The 21,152-nt window shown below is 53.6% G+C and overlaps 1 protein-coding gene across 1 annotated transcript; it reads left to right on the top strand.

The window, feature by feature from the left end:
- Nucleotides 1-6,290: 6,290 nt before the first annotated feature.
- LOC308351916 (uncharacterized protein) lies at nt 6,291-13,574 on the top strand (the record flags this gene model as incomplete). Its single annotated transcript, XM_080817866.1, has 5 exons — nt 6,291-6,790; nt 6,947-7,007; nt 7,527-7,581; nt 11,857-11,941; nt 13,424-13,574. The coding sequence occupies 5 exons, from the start codon at nt 6,291-6,293 to the stop codon at nt 13,572-13,574; spliced, it is 852 nt and encodes a 283-aa protein (XP_080673992.1).
- Nucleotides 13,575-21,152: the final 7,578 nt, after the last annotated feature.

The following is a 21,152-nucleotide window of genomic DNA, read 5'->3' as shown; positions in this document are numbered from 1 at the left end:
AGCTCTGAACCCAAACCTTGGGTTTCTTTCTCAACGTTTGGTGAAACCTATATTCTTGTGGTTTCTCTAAATCAGCTCCTTTCACATGTCCTCTCCTGAGGTATCCACAACCTTCTCCCACTTTTCATTCATACACATACCTCCTTCCTTAGCTCATCTCTACCTCTGAGATCTGTCTTTAACCTCATCACTTAGAAATATTTTCTGTAGATGCCTCTGCTTAGAAGCAGGTGCCAGCTGAGGCTACAATCAGCCCTTCTGACTTGGGTGGGAGCTGGCTGAGATGCAAAGTCAGGTCCAGGTTTCTGAGTGAAAATTGAGACTGCTTTAACCTGGCTTCTTAGCTGTAAGGATGCTGGATCCTACTGGGCCACTTTCTGCTCACCCGTAACTCTCCTCTCCCTACAAGAATTTCCTTCCTTCCTTTGCCTCTAACTCCACCTATTTAAAACGATAACAGTTGTATTTCCCTTTAATAAAATTTATCTTGTGTCTGTAAGCCAACTGTATACTTGGTGCGATTTTTTTCTTTTCAACCTTTTTCCTATATGGTGACAAATTAGCAACATCCTTGTAAATGGGCTTTTGGATCCACCAACTCTGTTGGCACATTCACAAAGAACCATCCATTTACTCCTATGTTCCCAATGGACAACAAACATCTTCACCCTCTCTGCTCCCAGGATAAGAGGGCTCAGCCCCAGCAAAGTGGGTGAGGGAGTCAGCCATGGGAGGTAGAGATGGGCAGCAGGTGCCGGGTGCTGACAACCATCTGAGCAGGGACTAGGCGTGTGCATCCATGTGAGTAAGAGGTGGATGACCCTCCCTCTCCCCTCACCACCCAGGTCCTATATAGAACGCTGGTCCTTGGGAAGACCCCGGAACAGGCCAAGTTCAGGGAGAGGAAACATAAGCATCAGGATGCACCTTCCATGTGAGCTACAGTCCACCTTTGATTCAAATACAAAATTAGGATTCTAGACTTCAAACTGGAGTTACCGGAAAGCTACGGCCCTGCTCACAGCACCATGAGACAGCAGTCTACCCCAGGAGAGGCAAGATCAGCTTGGCACATTTGGGGGAATGCAAGGTTGTTTCACACTGACATGCGTGTTGAGACTATCCTCAGAACAGGGAACACAGGCACGGTTTTAGAAACTATACGATTTCTAGGGAGGAGGGGACAAAAGTTACACAAGGATGATCCTCAGCCAAATAAACACTGCATGAAAACACAGAAGCCAGAGACACTGTGAGCAGCGAATCCCAATACAATGTACAGGAAAACCTAAATGGCTGCAGGTGATGGGGTGAAGAAATCCAGCATGCCCCCGAAGAAAGGATCCTTGAGATACAAGAGATAAGATGTAAGAGAAAAAGACAAATCAATCCAGAAATAAAATAACAGACTTTTTCCAAGCATATTTGGGAGGCAAGGAGAGGGCAGAAAGCTGTGCCAGACATCTCATATAACCAGGGAATGGGGTTATTGTTTGTTTTGTGATATCAAAAGAAAATATGGCTTAAGGAATTTATGTCAAAATCTCAGTAGGGGAATTTTAGAAAGGTGGATGCCCTGGGGGCTCATCTGTATATTCCTACATCCCCACATAAAAACAGACCAGACAGCTAGCCAGGAAGACCAAAACTCCGTGGCTGAAATTTATAACAAGATCAGGTGAAAAGGTACAAATTCTCAAGAGCCACAAGTTCTCTGTGGTACCAGCATCTCTGCAGAAGGCAAAAGGAAGCAAAGGGACATGTGACAGAGCTGAAAGCAGGACAGCCTCCGAAGAACCACAGGTATATGTCAGAAAGCATGGTGTGTGCCTTGAGTTTAGCATTTGAACCTGGAGGGCTGTCCCCACTGTGGAGGGGAGTGGCTTTAGGGGCCTTTGGTGAGTCCTTAGGGCAGGAGATGGGCAACAGAAAGAAACACTACCCGACAGACCAACGAGTAGCCTGCCATTTCAAAACAAGCTAATAAACAACCAGAGGAGCATAAGCAAGACAAAGGAACAACATAAGACAGAACACAAAGTTTGGATGAGGGGAAACCCCTCACAGGACAATGAGAGATAGAAGGAAAATCACTCCAGAAATCAAGACTAAAATGAAGGAAACACAGCAAATGAGAAAAACATATTTTAAGGTCAAAATGAATGAGATAAAAAGGATTCAAGAGAAAGTGATGAATATTGAACACAGGCAAAGAAGATCCCAAGTGTTAAGTGTGGTCCTTGGGCAGAAAGGAAGCTGTGTGGGACAGTCACACGATGAAATCAACCTGAAAAGGCGTGAGGAAGGAGAGGAGAGAAAGACCAACAGGCTGAGTCTATATTAAATACAAAATAAGAGGTAGGTTTAAAACCAAATGTGTCAGAAATTACACTAAGTAGAAATGGGCAAAAATATACTACCTTAAATACAAAGATTGCTGGACTAGATTTGCTTTTAATCTAATTTCATACTAATTCAAAAGCCACATTTAACCAAAGTATAGAGAAAGGTTAAAAATAAAAGAATGGGGAAAGATATGCATGCAAACAAAGCTCTATCAATAGCAGGCCAAACAGAAACAAAAGCCCCAAAGAGTTACTGGAGAAAACGAGTATCACTTCCATAAACTAAGAGTTCTCACCACTTAAAATGTGTGTGTACAGAATGAAACAGCCTAAAAAAAGGAAGCAAAGCAGAATGGGACAAACTATGGCATGAAGTGGACCAAACCGTAATCAGAGCGAAAGACTCTGAGGTTCCTTCTCCATATTTTATATGCAAGTGACAAGAAACACAGGGCAGATGTAGGGGATCTGAGCCCCCAAGTTAACAAACTGACCCAATAGGATTCCAGGCAAGTGTTGTGCCACCAACTATACAATTCCACTCTTCTAAGTGAACGTAGAGCAGTCACAAAAATGAACAAAGCCTTGCTGTGAAGCCTCAGCATGCACGGTTGAATTTTATAAGTCACAGTCGCCAGCTAATGGGTCCTCCCTGTTTATTACTTACATTTTCTCCTTCATCCTCAGCCCAACCCCATCGCCCTCCACACAACAGACACCTGTCCCCACCTCCTTCTCTATCACCTTCTACAAATGTGTTTCCACATGTGGGCATACAGTCATGACAAGTACGTAGTATTTTCCCAGAATGTATGTTTATTTTTATTCATGGGGGTTTTAAAGCTTGTTCTATTTCTCAGAATATTTTTAAACAAATCTGAGATTGATTTGTTTTGCTACATAAAAATGCAGTAAATTGGGGCGCCTGGGTGGCTCAGTGGGTTAAAGCCTCTGCCTTCGGCTCAGGTCATGATCCCAGGGTCCTGGGATCAAGCCCCACATCAGGCTCTCTGCTCAGTGGGGAGCCTGCTTCCCCCTCCCTCTCTGCCTGCCTCTCTGCCTACTTGTGATCTCTGTCTGTCAAATAAATAAATAAAATATTCTTAAAAAAATACAGTAAATTATTTCTGGCCACTAAAGGGTATTCCATTGTATACATACACCATGTTGTGGGAGTTCAGTGCCCTTTTGGGAGCTCTTTGCTGAGACAATACACCATGATTAATATCCTCCTTCCTTAGCATCTGTATGAGTGTTTCTCTGGGTAGACTCTGCATGTCAAAGGTACGCATATACTCCACTCACTAAATCCCACCAGGCTATATGAGCATTCTTCTGGGGTACATATAGGGGGACAATCTACTTGTCATAAGGAAGAGATAATACCCCATATCAAAAATGCTGACAGAGTTTTCCCTCTCTTCAACAAGACAGTGGTGTTTTGTTTTAATTTGGTTTCCTCTGGGGGCACCTGGGTGGCTCCGTCAGTTAAGTGTCTGCTTTCAGCTCAGGTCATGAGCCCACAGTCCTAGGATGGAGTTCGTGTTTGTCTCCCTGCTCAGCAGGGCATCCCCTTCTCCCTCTCCCTCTGCCGTTCCCCCGACTTGTGCACTCTGGCTCCCATTCTCTGGCTCTCTCTCTCTGTGTCAAATAAATAAATAAAACCCAAAATAATAATAACAACAATAACAACAACTTGCTTTCCTCTGATGAAAATCGGGGTGACCGTCTCTTTGCGTTCTTACTGGCCACGTGTGAACGCTCACTTCCCAGTCTCTGTCCATTCCCTGGTGGTTTGCAGTTCCTAGTACAGTCTAGACATTAACCCCTTAGTGGTTATAAACAGCAAGTGTCTTCCCCTGAAAGTCGAGCAATCTTTTTATGTTGTTCCACAGTGACTGCCACCGAACACAAATGTATGTAATTCTGATGCAGTTAAATCCACCATTTTCCTAACTATTATTTATGCTCTGGGATCATAGTTAAGAATTCCTTTCCTACCCTGAGCATAATAACCATAACCTCCAACAGATACTATCTCCTACACTTTGTATTTTCCCCTTCACTTTTACATATACTTTAAGACCTTAAATCCATCTGTATTTTGGGAGGTGTGGCATTACCATCTAATTTTAATTTTCTTTTTTTTTAAGATTTTATTTATTTATTTGACAGACAGAGATCACAAGCAGGCAGAGAGGCAGGCAGAGACAGAGAGTGGAGGAAACAGGCTTCCCGCTGAGCAGAGAGCCCGATGTGGAGCTTGATCCCAGGACTCTGGGATCATGGCCTGAGCCGAAGGCAGGGGCTTTAACCCACTGAGCCACCCAGGCGCCCCTAATTTTTACTTTCTGTATAGAGTGAGCCACCTTCGCCATTCAAAAGTAAAGTTCCCAAATACATGGGCCTTTTATGGGTTCTTGTTCTGTACCTTCATCTATTTAACTTTTCCTGTGCTAGCAGCAAACTTTTAATAGATAAGAATTTATTCTATGTTTATTTTGTATTTAATAATATCTGGCCAATATTTTGCTTATTATTCACAATTGTCTCAGTTATTCATGAACTTTGCACATAAATTTTAGATCTGTGGGAGAAATTCCAAAATTAAATCCTGTGGGATTCCAACTAAAATCGCACGGAATACATGGACCAACACGGGGGAAATTAATGTTTTATACTGCTGTCTGTCCGTCCATGAACATGGTATACTTCCCCATTTATCCAGTTCTTTTTGGCTCAGAAGAAAGAAATAAGGAAAGAAAGAGAGAAAGAAAGAAAGAAAAAAAGAAAGAGAGGGAGGGAGGGAGGGAGGGAGGGACAGAAAGAGGGGTGGGAAGGAAGGAAGAAAGAAAAAGATTTTTACATTTTCCCCATAGAAGTCTCAGGCATTCTTTATCAATTAGTTCTTAGATATGTAACATTTTGTTCACATTTTAAATAACTATTTCCCACTAGATTTTCTCATTATTTCTGGTGAATAAGAATACGAGATTAATTCACAATAACACACTGTTTCCTCTGGCAGGCACTGAAGAGGACAATGGCGAGTTTGGGTGGGGAACAGGGACTCCCACCCGTGCTCAGGGTGAAGAGCAGCCCAGCCCAAGGCCCTCCACTCCAAAGTGCAGGAGGACTTTTAGGCAAGAAAGTTGCATATGCTGTCAAATTGCAAAAGAAAGGAAACAAAATGTCCAACAATGGGTAAAGGGATGAATCAATGGTTGTAGCTTCGGGAAGAAAATGGGCTAACTAGAGCCATACAAACCACCTAGAGAAATCTCTTTAATACAACCACTGCATTTTGCAAAAGCAGTTTTCAGGAGAAAAGTAGTGCATTACCAGTTACTATACTAAGTTTAAAGCATGCAAAATAGTGTTTAAAGAACACACATAATAAACATAATATGTTTATTAAAATGTAAAGACCACATGGGACTAATACATTCAAATTCAGGAATTTGTCTAGGGTGGGAGGGAAACAATATGGGAAGATGCATGGAGAGGGATTCATCTATTTTCATAACTCGGACATTTTTACATGTTTTTTTATGTATTATTGTGTATACCCTTTGTACAGCTAAAATAAACCATTGTTAATCAAGTGAGACTCTGTAGTTAAAGGGAATGAACAGAACCCTTGCAAGGGATGGGGAACTCTCTCAAGTCTAGACATGGATTCTGTGAGGGGCTAGGTCCCGATGAGTAGCCAATAGCAGCTAATGGCACATAGACTTTACACCAGAGGCTGATGTCTAGAGGAAGACAGGAAAGAAGATCCTAAACATAGCACAAACAAGAACCAGGAAGTGACCATGTGGCCAGCATCACACCTCACACCAGGGCAGGTATATAAAGGGCTCCTGGCCCAGGAGGCTCCACACCTGAGCACCTGTCCTCTGCACCTGCTCCTCTGACCTGCTCCAACCTCAACCCACCAGAACCATGGGCTGCTGTGGCTGTTCCGGGGGCTGCGGCTCCGGCTGTGGGGGCTGCGGCTCCGGCTGTGGGGGCTGTGGCTCGGGCTGCTGTGTCCCCGTCTGCTGCTGCAAGCCCGTGTGCTGCTGTGTGCCAGCCTGCTCCTGCTCCAGCTGTGGCTCGTGTGGGGGCTCCAAGGGGGGCTGTGGCTCATGCGGGGGCTGCAAGGGGGGCTGCGGCTCGTGTGGGGGCTCCAAGGGGGGCTGTGGCTCATGTGGGGGCTCCAAGGGGGGCTGTGGCTCCTGTGGGGGCTCCAAGGGGGGTTGCGGCTCATGTGGGGGCTGCAAGGGGGGCTGTGGTTCATGTGGGGGCTCCAAGGGGGGCTGTGGTTCCAGCTGTGGGGGCTGTGGCTCCGGCTGTGGGGGCTGTGGCTCGGGCTGCTGTGTCCCCGTCTGCTGCTGCAAGCCCGTGTGCTGCTGTGTGCCAGCCTGTTCCTGCTCCAGCTGTGGCTCCTGTGGCTGCTCCCAGTCCAGCTGCTGCAAACCCTGCTGCTCCCAGTCCAGCTGTTGCAAACCGTGCTGCTCCCAGTCAAACTGCTGTGTCCCCTGCTGCTCCCAGTCCAGCTGCTGCAAACCCTGCTGCTCCCAGTCCAGCTGCTGTAAGCCCTGCTGCTCCCAGTCCAGCTGCTGCAAACCGTGTTGCTCTCAGTCCAGCTGCTGTGTCCCTGTTTGCTGCCAGTGCAAGGTCTGATTTTCCATTTCCACAGGGACTCTTCCCAAAGCCAGGGCCATCCCTGATCAGAGTCATCGATTCCAGTACAGCCATATCTGCCTTTTCCCTGAACCCCTGATCCAGACTCTCCTCCAGCCCAGCACCCTGTCATCCACCCTCCTCCCTTGCCCACTGTGAACATTTCTCTTTGATTTCCTCCAAGGAAATACAGTGGACACTTGTATCCAAGAATGACTTCCAAGACTCCCCCTTCCCCAGTACCTGGAGCCCTTCCCCAAGCACCTGCAGAAATGGCCCACCCCAAGCCCTGCCTGCCCGGCATCTTCTGCAGCCAGAACGTCCGAGCAGGGGCAGCACGAGGGCTCCTTGGCTCTGCTCAGTCTGCAGGCACCAATTTCTCAGCTCTCTGTCTTTGAAGCATCTAATAAAGCCATTGTCCCCGAACCCCACCACTATGTCGATGTGTGTATGTTTCCATCTCTCTGGTGGGAGGGGGACGTGAACTGGAATAACATGTGTGCCCTTGCTCAGTTCCTGGACCTGCTCACAGGCCCCCTGTCCGAGGCTCCCAGAGTGCCCTTGGCAAGTGCTGATCTGCTCCCCATCTGCAAACACTCGGGGAGTTTCCTACAGCCGACTAGCTGAGGAGCCTTGAGTCAATCATTCCTCCCAGAACCTATGTCCACACCTGTAAAATAGCACCTTCCTCATAGTTAAGGGGTGGTAAAGCAGCCATCTGAGACGGACTCATCCTGATGGACAGCCAGCCTCCTCCAGGCTCCATGCTGAGGAGGTAGGCATGGCCCTGTTGTCTTTCCTAAAGCAATCTTACCAAAATGAAATCACCTCCAACTGTCTCCTGTGTGGATCTGGCACTGTGCTAGACACCAAATGCTCGCAGCAGCCCCAGCCTACAGATGTAAAATGAAGCACAAAGAGGCTACGTGGAATAAGGAGCCCAACGCCATCTTTGACGTTGGACCACTGACAGTTTTCAGGGGCTCCCCACAGCCAGGCAGCCAATGAGAAAGCCCATTGCCACTGGCAGGGATGTTCAAACCATTCAAACTCCAGCCTGTACAGGAACCCTAAGCCTAGACCCACCCATAACCATGAGAAAAACAAAAGCACATTCCTCTCTTCACTCGAGTCATTCCAAACCAGCTTGGGTGTCTGCCCTGCTCACCCAGAGTCTACGTAAGTAATAAACCCTTTCCTACCCTCTTGGTGTATGCGTAGTGTCATCGGTCTCACATCTGCACCACTTTGGGGCAGAGAATTGATCCTTCCCCCCATGGGGCAACCACAAGATAGTAACACCTTGTCCATACTCCGAATGTAGAGAGCTACAGAGCCAGGACTGAAAAGCATGCAGTCCGTTTCCAAGCCCACCCTCCTAACCCCTCAACTATAAAGGTTTATGATGATGTATAAAAGGTTTCCACTTCCAAAGGGAATGTAGTATTTATGGAAGGTTGACAATCCCATTATAGCAACTAGAAAAGGCAAAATTAGTTTCAAAACCCATAGAGTAAAAGACACAAGCAAATTGTATGTTGTGTGTATTTTATCACAATTTGTAAAAAGTGGAATACACATATAATACTAGGGCACTGTAGAATCAGTGAGGACCAGAAAAAAATAAGTCTCACAAGGGAAAGCTCTCTGAGATGAACTGAGGATCAACCACCACGTGTTCTTCCGTTGGGGAATTAGCCACTTCCAGGCATGGGCTGATCATCAGATGTGATCCTGAAGGAGGGGCTCTACAGGGAGAAAGAAAACCCAGAGAACTGTTGCCATCGCCACCAGAGCTGATGTAGAAAATTGGGACATTTGCTAAATCCAGGGCTATGAGAGCCATAAAACTTGACCTGAGGCTTCTACAGGGGAAGTGAAATGTCCCATAACCTCATTGTACTTAGCACACAACGTCCTTCTAGAGAAAAACGTTTCTGCCTCAGACACAAGACACATGTCCCATAAGACATTTTCCAAATATTGAAGCTGACTGAGCAGAAAATTAAAGAGCTAAGTTGAAAATATTTGAGGAAAAGAACAGAGGTCCCCACAGCCTACAGCCCCAGGCTCTTAACCAGACACCAGAAGAGCCGCAAGCTCTAGCCACAACCTAGAAGGCTCACAAGCACAGTGAGGCCAAACCCAGCCCAGTCTCTTCTGGGTTGGAGTGTTCAGCTTCTTGCCTTACCAGGATAAGAGAGGAAAGGCCAAGTGCCCCATTAGATGGTATCAACTAGATCCTCCCTAGCCCTTTTATTCAAATATCTGGCACACACTCAAAAAGTCCTGGACGGAGGAAGTGGCAGGAAAATGTGACTGATAATGGAGAGGAAAACGAACAACAGAGCAGGCCCACAGATAAACCATATACTGGACTAAGCAAACATAAATTTAAAATAGCTATGATAAATATGTCAAACGAAATAAAGGAAAAGGTAAGCAAAATGGATGAAAAGATAATGTTTTTCGGCAAAGAATCAGAAGACATTTTAAAATGTTAAATGGAAGAACATCCTTATACTGAAAAATGCAGTATCTGAACTACCTAAAACTAGTGACTCATTGGATGGGTTGGACAACAGAAAACGTGTTTGGAGAACACAAAGATATATCAGTGGGAAATATCCTAATTGACGCACAGAAAGAATAAACACGGGAAATAAAGAGTACAAAACATGAGACATAGGAAACAGCTCAAAACCTTCTTTGGACTCCCAGAAAGAGAGCAAGAAATAATAGAGTGAAGGCCATATACAAAAAGAACACGAGATAATATTTTTCCAGAATTGTTGAAAGTCATGAATCTACAGATCTAAGAAGTTCGGCAAACTCACGGCAGAATGAGTAAATAGAAAACCACACAGAGGCACACCGTGGGAAATCTTCCAAGCACCAAAGATCAAGAGAAAACTGTTAGAGCAACAGGAGAAAAAGAACAGGTTATCCTTGGAGGAACAACCGTACGTGTGGTGGCTGATTTTTAAATAGAAGTGACAGAAGCCGGAAGACATGGACTGGCAGCCTCCAGGGCGGAAAGGAAAAAACACCCGCCAACCTAGAATTTTACATCTGACGAAAATGATCTTCGAAATGCAACTGAAATAGAGTTGTTTTCAGATAAGAGACATTATCACCAAAAGATCTATAGCACAAGAAATAAGAGAGAAATTTCTTCAGGCTGGAGGAAAAGAACCCCAAAGTGAAGCACGGGACGTCAGGAGTGAGCAGAGAGCATTGGAAACTGCAAATATGTGGGTAAGTGCTAAAGAAAATTAACTGCTTATAGCACCATATTAATGTCCTGTAAGATATTTAACATTTTTGGAAGTAAAATATAGGAGATAAATGGAATTAAACAGATACACGGTTCTTGCCTTGTTCAGAAATCATAAGACTACGAATTGGTAGTTAATTATAATAAGTCAAGGATGGGGGGGCACCCAGGTGGCTCAGTGGGTTAAAGCCTCTGCCTTTGGCTCAGGGCATGATCCCAGGGTCCTGGGATCGAGTCCTGCATCGAGCTCCCTGCTCGGTGGGGAGCCTGCTCCACGCCACCCCCCCCCCGCCTGCCTCTCTGCCTACTTGTGATCTCCGTCTGTCCAATAAATAAATAAAATCTTAAAAAAAAAATAAGTCAAGGACACGAAATGTCATCTCTAGGATAACCACTAAAGACTAGGACAGGAATATAGAACTCAACGGACGGATAATAGGGAAATTGAATAAAAGATAGTGGAGTCCAAGAGAAAGCAAGACAGAAGGAAGAAAGGAACAAAGAAGAGGTAAAAGACATGGAGACTTAACCAGCCGCTGAGAAACGAGCAGAGTCCATGGCCAGAGGCCGAGGGACACCCACGTAGGGCCACGGGTGTCACCGGCTCTCCTCCAGCACGGGGTCCAGGAGAGCTCCCGGTCTCCAAGGAGAGAGCACAGCTACACCCTTTCCTGGCAGCCACAACCATTCCTGAGGGCAATGACCCCCCCCCCCCACGAAGTCCTGAGACGCAGACCTTCAGAGAGCAGGAGAGGAGAGGAGCCCGCAAGCCCTCTGGGTCACAGGCCAGGGAACAGAGATGGTCTGGAGGCCCAGGGGCTGGCAAAGGTCACGCTCTCCCAGGTGTTGGCCACAAGCAGGCATCCCCCACAATCCTCTCTGCAGACTTGCGATTTGCATTTCTGTTTAATGATCACAGTAGGGCCAACCCAGAGAGATAGCCCCAAGACTGATAAAGTCCCACAGACGCCACGGGGGGACCCGTCCCAAGCCTGAGGGCTGAGGCTGCTCGCAACGGGCCACATCAGCCACAGACGGGCATCCCGAGGGCGAGCTGAACCGTTAAGGAGCATTCCACCTTGCCAGCCCCAGGGGTCCTGAGCTCCTGGGAGGCTGTGAAGATTTAGGGCCTAAAATGTCCTGGATAAAGATAGTTGTCCCCTGCCCCAAACCAGGCAGTCTCCTTAGTGTTGTGCAAACTGTGGACAGGAGCACGAATGCTCCCCCAAGTGACCTAGCCATGGCCATATCACACGGTAGAGGCGGTGATTCAAAGAGCAGCTCCCCAGAGAGCACATACATGAGGCACCCGGCAATGTGGACCACATGCGGAGCCATGGGAGGCCCCAAGGGGGCATCAGGCACCTTTCAAACCAAAAGGGCTGCCTCAAAGCAAGATCCTCACGGAGGTCAGGCGTCCTCTGCCTGAGGAACTGAGAGCCAGTGTTTGCCTGAGAACAGATCCCTCTGTGGGCACCCCTACTCCCAGACTCAGAGCCCTGTGTCCTCGTTCAATGGGCCGCAGGGGAGGGGGATGGGCGTGGGGCTGAGGTCTCTCTGCCGCAGGGAGGATGAAGGTCTCGTGGCCCGGCAAGTGTGCAGCAGGCCGGGCGCTGCAGATCTTCATGTCTGTGTCAAACATGATGGCCAGGTGAGTCACCCAGTGGTGGTGGAGGGAGACTCCAGGAGGACAGCTTTGCGGCCAGGGGCGGAGAACTGCTCATTCAGATTGGAAAACTATAGAATATTCTCCTTAAAGTTGGTGAACAGAATGGTTACAGGACCCAGCTTGTTAACAACCCCCCACGTCCGCTGGCCCCGCACCACCCCTGGTCCCTGGCCTCGCTTCCAGACAGGGCCGGCCCAGCGTCTGACCTTCAGCAACAGCAGCCCCAGAGACTCGACACGCCGCTCCAACTTTACTGGACCCACAAAGCTCTGGGCCCTCCAGTGGCCTCCTAAACGCGCGGATTTAACGCACAGCGCAAGTTCAGGGAAGTCAGTTCCCCGTGAAGTGAGCTCTGATCTACGAGAACAGAAAACAGGAGGACCGAGTGTTCTCCCTTCTTCCTCCATGAAGACTGTCCTGAGATGCAGCGTCTCCACGGGGCCTCCCTGGAGATGGCCTGCGTAGACAAGCAACCCGCAGTAGACAAACCCCCACCGCACCCTGGCCTCCTTTTTGTCAACCCTTCAACAGCACACCTGCACTAAGCTTTGCCTCTGGCCGCTTTGCAGGCAGCTCAGGCTGAGACTCTCACCGTCACCAGGCACATCTGACATTATGATGGAGGGACACTAGCCAATGCAACATGACGAGGAAAAGAAATGGGTGATGTCAGCCTCGGAAAGAAACAAGTGTGGGGACCCACAGATGTGTGACGGTCTACTTGGAAAGTCCACGTGAGTTGACAGGTGATCTGGTGGAGCTAAATGAGGGAATTCAGAAAGGCTGAATCAGAGCATGCCATCAAGCAAGTGACAACGCATCGGAAACTAGGATTTTTACCGAGAGCCCTTCCCGACAGCAACAGAAATCACAAGGCAAGTAGGGGTACATCTCACAGGCATGGGGAAGACCCCGGACGAAATAATAAAGCAAGGTAGAAGGACATTTAAAAGCCCAACCTGTGCGTGGATGAGAGGAGCCAATAGTGTTCTCCAAATTAAGCGATCAGTTCAATGCAGCTGCGGTCACAACACGAAATGTTGACGAGGTCATAAAAAACAGAGCTTTCACAACCCGCTGGTGGGCGATGATCGTATTCCCGCTTTGAGAGCAATTCAGTAACATCCGGAAAACTAAAGGCAGGCGTAGCCCGTAACCCGATGACCACACTTCTGGGCACACACCTCAGAGAGATCCGGCCCAAGAGCCGTGGGACAGAATCTCTCAAAGACTGATCTACGAACGGCAGTTTCTTGTGAGTCAAAGCTGCACCTACCGTGTGACCCAGCGGCCACACGCCTGCGCGCTTACTCTGGAGACATGAAAACTATTAGCACAAAAACCTGCACGGGGTTGTTTCTAACAGCTTTATTCATAATCTCCAAAAACTGAAAACAACCCCAATGCCCTTCAGCAAGTCCTGGGTACGCTCTGTTTCTAAATGCACCACCATTTACTTCCCAGCGGTAAAAAGGACCGGGCTGCGGACACACCCGACGACCTGGATGAGACTGAAGCCTCGGGGTCCCCGAAGTTTCGATGCGGCGCGGCTCCGTCCCTGATGTTTCTCAGAAGGACGGGCCTCTATCGACGGGGACAGGCCAGGGGCTGCTGAGGGGCAGGAGGGGGAGGAGGGTGTCCCCATAAAGGAACAGCATGAGGGAGAGTCTTCAGGTGACAGAGCGGTCCTGCACCCTGATTATGAGGATGGGCTTGAATCTACGTAGGTGTCAAAACCCGAGAGAGTCGAGTCGGCTGAGACGGTGGGAAACCAGAGCCCTTGGGCCTCGTTGGTGGGAACTGAAGACAGAGAAGCTGCCGTGGGGGACGGCCGGATGGCTTCTGAGCTGTTATGATGTACGTCACAGGATCTGGTCATTCCACATCTGGGTATATCCCCCAAAGAGTGGAAAGCAGAGCCTCAGACAGATACTGGTACACTGGGGCGCCTGGGGGGCTCCATTGTTAAGCCTCTGCCTTTGGCTCAGGTCACGATCTCAGGGTTCTGGGATCGAGCCCCGCCTTGGGCTCCCTGCTCAGCAGAGAGTCTGCTTCTCCCTCTCCCTCTGCCCCTCTGCCCCCCACCCCTGCCCCTGCTCCCCGTCTCTCTCACTTGCTCTCACTCTATCTCAAGTAAATAAACAAAATCTCTAAAAAAAAAAAAAATACTAGTACACAAATTTTCACGCGGCACTATTCACAGTAGGCAAAGGTGGACACAACCCAAGAAAGAGGCCATGGACAGAGGAATGGATACACAAAATCTGGAATACTACTCCGCCTTAAAGAGGAAGGAGATTTCTTTTTTTTTCTGACACCTGCTACAGCACAGACGAACCTGGAGGACATGACGCTCAGTGAAAGAAACCAGACACGAAGGACAAATCCTGCAGGATTCCACGCATGAATCCTGGAGGAGTCAAATTCATAGACATAGAAAGTAGAATGGTGGGGGCTAGGGGCTGGGGCAGGGACAACGGGGTTTAGCATTTAACGGGGACAGAGTTTCAGTTTGGCAAGAAGAAGTTCTGGAAAGGGCCACCGGTGATGGTTCCACAGTGTGTAAGTGCTGCTCGCCACTGAACCGTACACTTAAAAATGGCTAAAATGTGACTTTTCTATTATGCATATCTTATCACAATAAAAAAGTCAATGAGTCAAGGTTACTACACGATAATTTGAAAATTTAAATAAAATGAGGCAAAAAAGGAAAAACCAGAAGCTAAATGTGCATACAAATCCTCTGAACTTGCTAAAACACAGAGTTTGGCTTAGCAGGCTTGGGTGGGGGCTGGGAGTCTGGGTTCCTAACGCAGTCGCAGGTGGTGCTGACACAGCTGCTGGGGACAACCATGATTTACACGGTGCTAGGGGACACTGACCAGAATGTTCGTTGCAACGCTGCTGCGTGTAGAAAAACTTGCAAGCAAGCTACGTGTCCATTGGTAGAGGAATGGCTAAGTGAGGGTCTGCTCATTCAGCACACACCAGGCTGGCAGCTCACATGGACGGGGTAGGCTCGCCTGCATCCACCAGGATAAACAGGCTGGAACGTGGGCGGAAAAAGCAAATGGAAGGATTGAGGTTGTGCCGTGATACTTATCCATAAATATTTAAAAGCACACAAGATCCGATCGTGCGCTGTGTGCAAGACCGTTCAATGATAAAGACAGAGGCCAGGACACAGCCAGCACTCAGAACGTGGGCTGCCTCTGGACAGGAACCAGGAGGCACCTGGTTAGCCCCCAGGATGCGGGCTGCTGCTTTTCTAACCTGAATCAAAACCGGAAAACTGCTGACATGGTCGGGTCTAGAAGCTAGATATTTGTTACAGCATTCTCCGTGTTTCTCGGGGTGTTTTGGGTTTTTTGTAGATCATGATTAAAACCCAGGAAAGAAAATCATCTTTAATGTGTTATGAGAAACAGAAGGATGTTGCTCATTGTGCTGGTGGTAATAGCCAAAATATGGAGATAATCTGCCCCGTAACTCCAGAAAATTCCTTCAAATATCAATGGACGTGCCTAAAATGCGACACCACACGGACACGTGTCACCTGGTGGTGGGAAAGCGGGTCCCTGAATCAACCAGAAAAGCACATCCTGCGCTGCAGAAGCTGGAGGCCCGGTGTGCGGAGCTCGAAGCTCAGGAGCGGGCAGTGCGGACCGCTAGGTCGGAAGGCGAGGGGGCAGCTGGCTGGGAGGGGGTTAGGGAACTTCCCGGGGTGACGGGAATGTTGTAGCCCTCACGAGGATGGTGGTAACACGGGTGCATACAGCGGTCCAAGCCCACCTCCTTGGACAACGGAGATGGGCATTTTATTGTTAACAATGACGACTTTAAAAAAAAGTCAGGTCGTGGGAAAAGCAATGCCATGGGTACGCGCTTAGTGGGAGTCTTCGGTGGAAACGCTGAGCTGCAAATCGGCATGAAAAAGCGGACCGCACTCGTCTTTTTGCGCGGAGAGAATGTGGTAAGGAAAGCCCGCCCTGGGCACCCTCCCCGAGGCTAGTCCGGCGCGGCCCGGCGGCAGAGGGCGCGCACGGACCGACCAGCGACCAGCGGCGCCCGCACCTGCCGGACTCCCGCACGCGCCGCGGGGGCCGAAGCGACCGGCCCAGCTCCGGGTCCTGCTCCACACCTGGGGGTTCGGATCCCCGGAGCCGCGATCACCCAGCGGGCAGCCGTACTTGGACCTGGCCCCGCATGACACGGGGGCCACTGGCTGGCGAGCTGGAGACCCCGTGAGGGGTTCCCTTCCACGCACCGCCCGGGGCTCCTACCGCAGCCCTCCCCAAGCCGCCCCCGCCCCTCGTTGCGTCCCTTGGAGCAGGAGTCTCAGCGCCCTGGAGGCGAGCTAGGGGATGGAATTTAGCCCGGGCGCTGGGAAGAACCTAGGACAGAGCTAGTGGCCTTGGAAAATCACAGTAGCTCCCTAACCCCGGCCCCACCGTTGCAGAACTCCAGGTTTTAAGTGCTCGTTTGCAGGAGAAGTGACGGGATCATAACATAATTATGGCCCAAACATGGTTCCCGGGCCAGGCAGAGCCCCAGAAAGCTGCAGGCCACCCCCACCCATTCACCTAATGTGGCTTCCAGAAGGAAGAGAGGACACCATCCGTGCCCCTCCATTTACTGCCATCTGCTCAGGCTCAGAGAGGAGCTGCCCGGGGCCCGCCCGCGTTCTTTGGGGTGACGGGCACTCCCAGGCCACCTGCGGGCCCTGGCCATCTCTGAGCTGGGCAGAAGAGGAACCCACTTGGACACCGTCCACCTTCCTCCTTTCCTGGGCTCATCCTGGGCCTGGCCAGGGAACAAGGGCAGCTCCTTCATCTAAAGACTGACAGCCTCCCAACTCCTGTCAGTCCCAGGCCCTCTGGCTCTGTCTCTGCTCCCCAAAGGCCGTGTGTGTTCCCTGCAGCCACCTGGCCCCATCTGAGGCGCAGCCTGAATCCTCCGGTCCCTTCCAAGGGCGCACCACTTTTCAGACTGGAGTGGGCGAAACGCAGCGAGGCCCCGCTGCATCCCCCACCCAGCACTGACCTGGACACGCATCTCTCGAGCTCAGGGCCTGCCCCGGCCAGGACCCCTCCTCGGCAGGGCCCTCTTCCTCCAGGTTCCAGCTAGGGACAGAGAAAGAGGAAGGACCTGAACCCAGCCCCAGCCCCCAAATAGCCCCTGGGTTCCCAGCGCTTCCTTCCAGGACAGGCCTGTTTGTCTGTGGTGTTGGCTCTGTGCCAGGAATGCCACCCCCCACGCAACCCATATACAAAGATCCTGACATTCTTCCGGCCAGCAAGGAAGAAGGCCCCAGGCACTTCCTAAACACCTCCTCTGCAAAGCTTGGAGGCCACAGGTGACAGTGCCTGCTCTCCAGAACTGAGGACCAGAAAGGGGCCCCCAGAGCCCCAGTCATTGCCCGCCTGCAGCCCAGTGCCCTCCCGTAGGCCCACACAGAGCTCTAGGCTCCTGCGTGCTCCTTCTCTGCGACTCCTCATTCAGCCAGGGATAGCTAAGAGTTGCCTCCCAGCTCCCTCCCTCCAAGGGAAGGGGCTGCACTCCCTGGGGGCCGAAGCCCTTCTCGGAGCCCCAAAGAGGCCCTGGGAGACCTGCCAAGGCCAGGGGGCTCTGGAGGAAAGATCGCCCTCACTCACCATCAGGGAGCCCCGGAGGAGGGAGGTTAGAAACATCTGAGCGGTCTAGTCACACCCCCCCCCAATAATTACCTTCAAAGGCTCCCATCAGCTCATAGGCCGGGGTCTTTGTCCTCTCTCTCAGAGCTGTCCCCCTCTCTCTCAGTGCCGGCACAGGGCTGGCCCCAGAAGGCGCTCAGAGTAAGTACCTGGTGAATCAGTAGTGCAGGAGGGCGTCTCCTTTCCTGGCTCTGCCGGTCCCGCTCCCTGGCCTCCTCCAAGTCTTTCCTGCCTGGGGGTGGAGGGGGGGTCCCTCCTGCACCTCGGGTGCCTCCACAGCCTCCCCTCACTGCCTGCATGTCCCCTCCTGGGGTAGCCTCCAGACCGCCCACCCCCTCGTGTCTGGCCCCTGTTTGTTTCCGGCCCAGCCCTGCTCAAGGTGTAATTACTATGTTGTGCCCGCTCTGGACTCCCAGCGCCCGGTCCCCAGCGCACCGAGGTCGCCGGGGGCAGCCCCTCACTGGGGTGGGGAGAACACACACGGTCAGAGCGGACCCCGATGAGCGCTGGTTAGGGGCGGCTTTTCCCTGCAAGCGCCAGGGGCTGGAGGGGATCCGGTGGGGCTCGGGGACAGCGCTGCACCGGGGACTCCCTCACCGGAGGACACATGTGTGACCCGACGCGAACCACCTCGCCTCCGGGCTTCCAGTTTCCTGCCTAGCGACGCGGAAACCCGGCTTCCCACCCCCGGGGTCGTGGAAAGGGTCGGCGTGGGTGCTGCAGGGGAAGTGCCGGCCGGGCCCGGCGCCCCGCGGGCCCCCGAGGCTGGCGAGCGCTCCCCGGCCCGCAGGCCCCGCGCGAACAAAGGCTGGGGGCGCGGGAGGCGGCGCCAGCTCGGACCCGGCCGCCGCGGAGGGAAAGCCCTCGCGCCGGGACCCGTGCAGCCGGCCCCTCCTCGGGCCTGAGCGCCGCGAGGCCCGGCGTCCCCGGGCGGCGTCCCCGGGCGGCGGGGCCGGGCGGCGGGGCCGGGCGCGGGGCCGGGCGCGGGGCCGGGAGGGCTTCCCGGAGGCGGGGGCCCCGGCGGCACGGGAGGGGCGCCGTGCGGTCCCTTTAAGAGCCGGTGCAGGGCGAGGGGCGGAGGGCAGAGGGCGGAGGGCGGCGGCCCGCCCGGCCCCCCGCCCCCCCGCGGCCGCCGCCTCTGATCCGCACCCGCGGCCCCGCTCCGGCTGACGTCACCTGCCCCGGAGCCGCGCGCGCTGATTGGCTGCAGGTGACGTCAGGGCCTTTTTCGCTCGGCATGACCTCATCCCCGCCGGCGGCCCCGCCCTCCGCCCCGGGCCTGTCACTCGCGGCCGAGCGCGGCGGCCGAGCCGGCTCCGCGCCCCCCGCCCGGACGCCGGAGCCCGAGCCGCGCCGGAGCCGCACCGGCCGCGCCCGCCGAGCCCGGGGTGGGATGCGCGCCGCGAGCGCGCGTGCCCGTCCGCAGTGCGCGCGCCCCGGCCCGAGCGAGCGCTCCCCGCGGCGGCGGCGGCGACGGCGGCGACGGCGACGCGGCCCGCGCGCTCCCCCGGCCCCTGCCCCGGCTGCGCGGGCCCCCGCCGGGCCCATGGGCGGCGCGGCCGAGCGGGCGCGCTGAGCGGGCGCGGGTCCCCGTGCGCCCCGGACGCGAGCGACGGCGAGGTGAGCGGGGGCGCCGAGCGGGGACGCGCGGGGCGCGGGCAGGGGCTCGGCCGGGGGGCGCTGCGTCGGGAGCGCCGGGGCGGCTGCACCCGGCGGGCGCCCGGGAGGAGGCGGCGGCCGCGAGGTGAGCGACCCGGCCCCGGGGGGCGCCGCGGACCGGCCGGGGAAGCCCTTCGCGCGCCTCCGGCAGAGCCCGGTGGACCCCGGCCGGGGCCACGCGCCCCCCACCGCGCTTCGTCGCCTTTCTCCTCGAAATTCCTTATGGGGGGGCGGGGAGGGGCATGCAGTGAGGACCCAGGGCCTTGGCCCCTTGCGATCCAGCGTGGATCTGTATGGAGCCCCCGAGAGCCCCAGACCCAAGGATGCCCCCCACCCCGCCATGTTGGCCCCAAACTGGGGAAGGTCGTCCCGCCCCCGCGGGTCGGGGTTGCAGGCCTCGAGCAGACGAGCGGAGGGTTTTGGCCTGCGGGCGGCTCAGGGAAGGGCCCATTCCGCGTTGGGTGAGGAGGGCCTGCGGCCCCATGTCCCCTGTGTGGCCGGGCCTCCGCGGGGGCCCCCACCTCAGGGTGCTCCGCAGGCCTCTGCAGAATAAAGACCAACCGGCCGCCGGCTGCAGAGGCAGCGGCGGGTGCTGGGGGAGGGGCTGGCACTGCCAGGCTGAGTGCACGCAGGCTCCCTCAGCCTGTCCGCCCACCTTGGCGGGGAGGGGTACCTTACAGTCTGGCCTGGAGGCGATGGGGCTGCAGTGGGCCCAGCCCCCCCCCCCCGTCAGGTCACCCCTCCAGGGACAGTTTGCCTCCCGACTTCCTGCTGCAGAAATATACCGGCTTCTGCAGGGTGGGGGGTTGGGGGCCTGGGTGCTGCGGGGATTGCGGGGTGTCGGGGGAGCCCGTGCCGTGGAGGAGGGAGGTGGTAGGGTCTAGTGTTGTGCTGCAGCTTGGGGCGGATGTGGGGGTGCTGCAGGCTGCGGTGGCGGGGGCAGTGATCTCCTGCCGAGCCCCCTGCCCCTGGGGGTCTGAGTGCGGTGGGAGGGAGGGTCCGTGCACTCCCCACTGCCTCCCTCAGACCTTGCTCGGGGAATGAGCCTAGCATCCCGCGCCCCCACCCTGCTCAGGGAGGACAGATGTCCCGGGAATCCACTGCTCAGATGTTTAAGGAGCCCCTGCCTGGTAGAGCAGCTCGCGTGGCCCGGAGCTGGGGGTTCATCCCGAAGTCTGACTGAATCCCGCGGCAGTAGGCCAAGGGCTCCAGGACAGTTGCTGGGCGGTTCTAGTCACCTGCTGCCCTCGGCCCTCCCTCTCACAGACTCCTGTGCCCCAGAGGCTGCCCCCAGGAACGCTGGCCTCCGTGCACACGGGTGCAGAAAGATGCCGGAAGTCACCCACCGCTCCGGAACCCTACCCAGCATCCTCTCCTCTCCAGCTGAGGCTGACCTTGGGGCCCGGATGTTTCAAGTGGACAGAGGGCCCACAGGGGTGTGGAAGCCAGAGGGCATCCTGGCTGCATCTCCGAAGGGTGCAGCTTAGAGGGAGGGGAGAGGAAGGAGCCAAAGCCACAGCCAGAGGGACATGGGTCAGACTCTGACCACCCAGCCTGCATGGGCTGTGTCCACCTCTGCCTGGCCCGCTCCAGGCGGTGACTGCTGGATGTCCCGGGACAGCCCGGGTGCGTAGCATGGGCGGACAGTGACCAGATTGGTAGGGCTAGAACCACCCAGTCAGGAGCAGGGGAGACCTAGAAGTGTAAGGTCCCGAGCATGCCCTCCGAAGGGATCACATGTGGACACCTCCTCCCGCAGGCTCTGCCCAGACCCCTGTGAACCGAAGAGGCAGAGCCCCCACCCTACTGTCTCCCAGGCCCGTGGCCTCCCCAGACCAAGT

The sequence above is a fragment of the Martes martes genome (genome assembly GCF_963455335.1).
Source record: "Martes martes genome assembly, chromosome: 10".
Taxonomy (NCBI): Eukaryota; Metazoa; Chordata; class Mammalia; order Carnivora; family Mustelidae; genus Martes; species Martes martes.
Note: the sequence above shows the minus strand (reverse complement) of the source record. Positions and strands in the feature narration are given on the sequence as shown.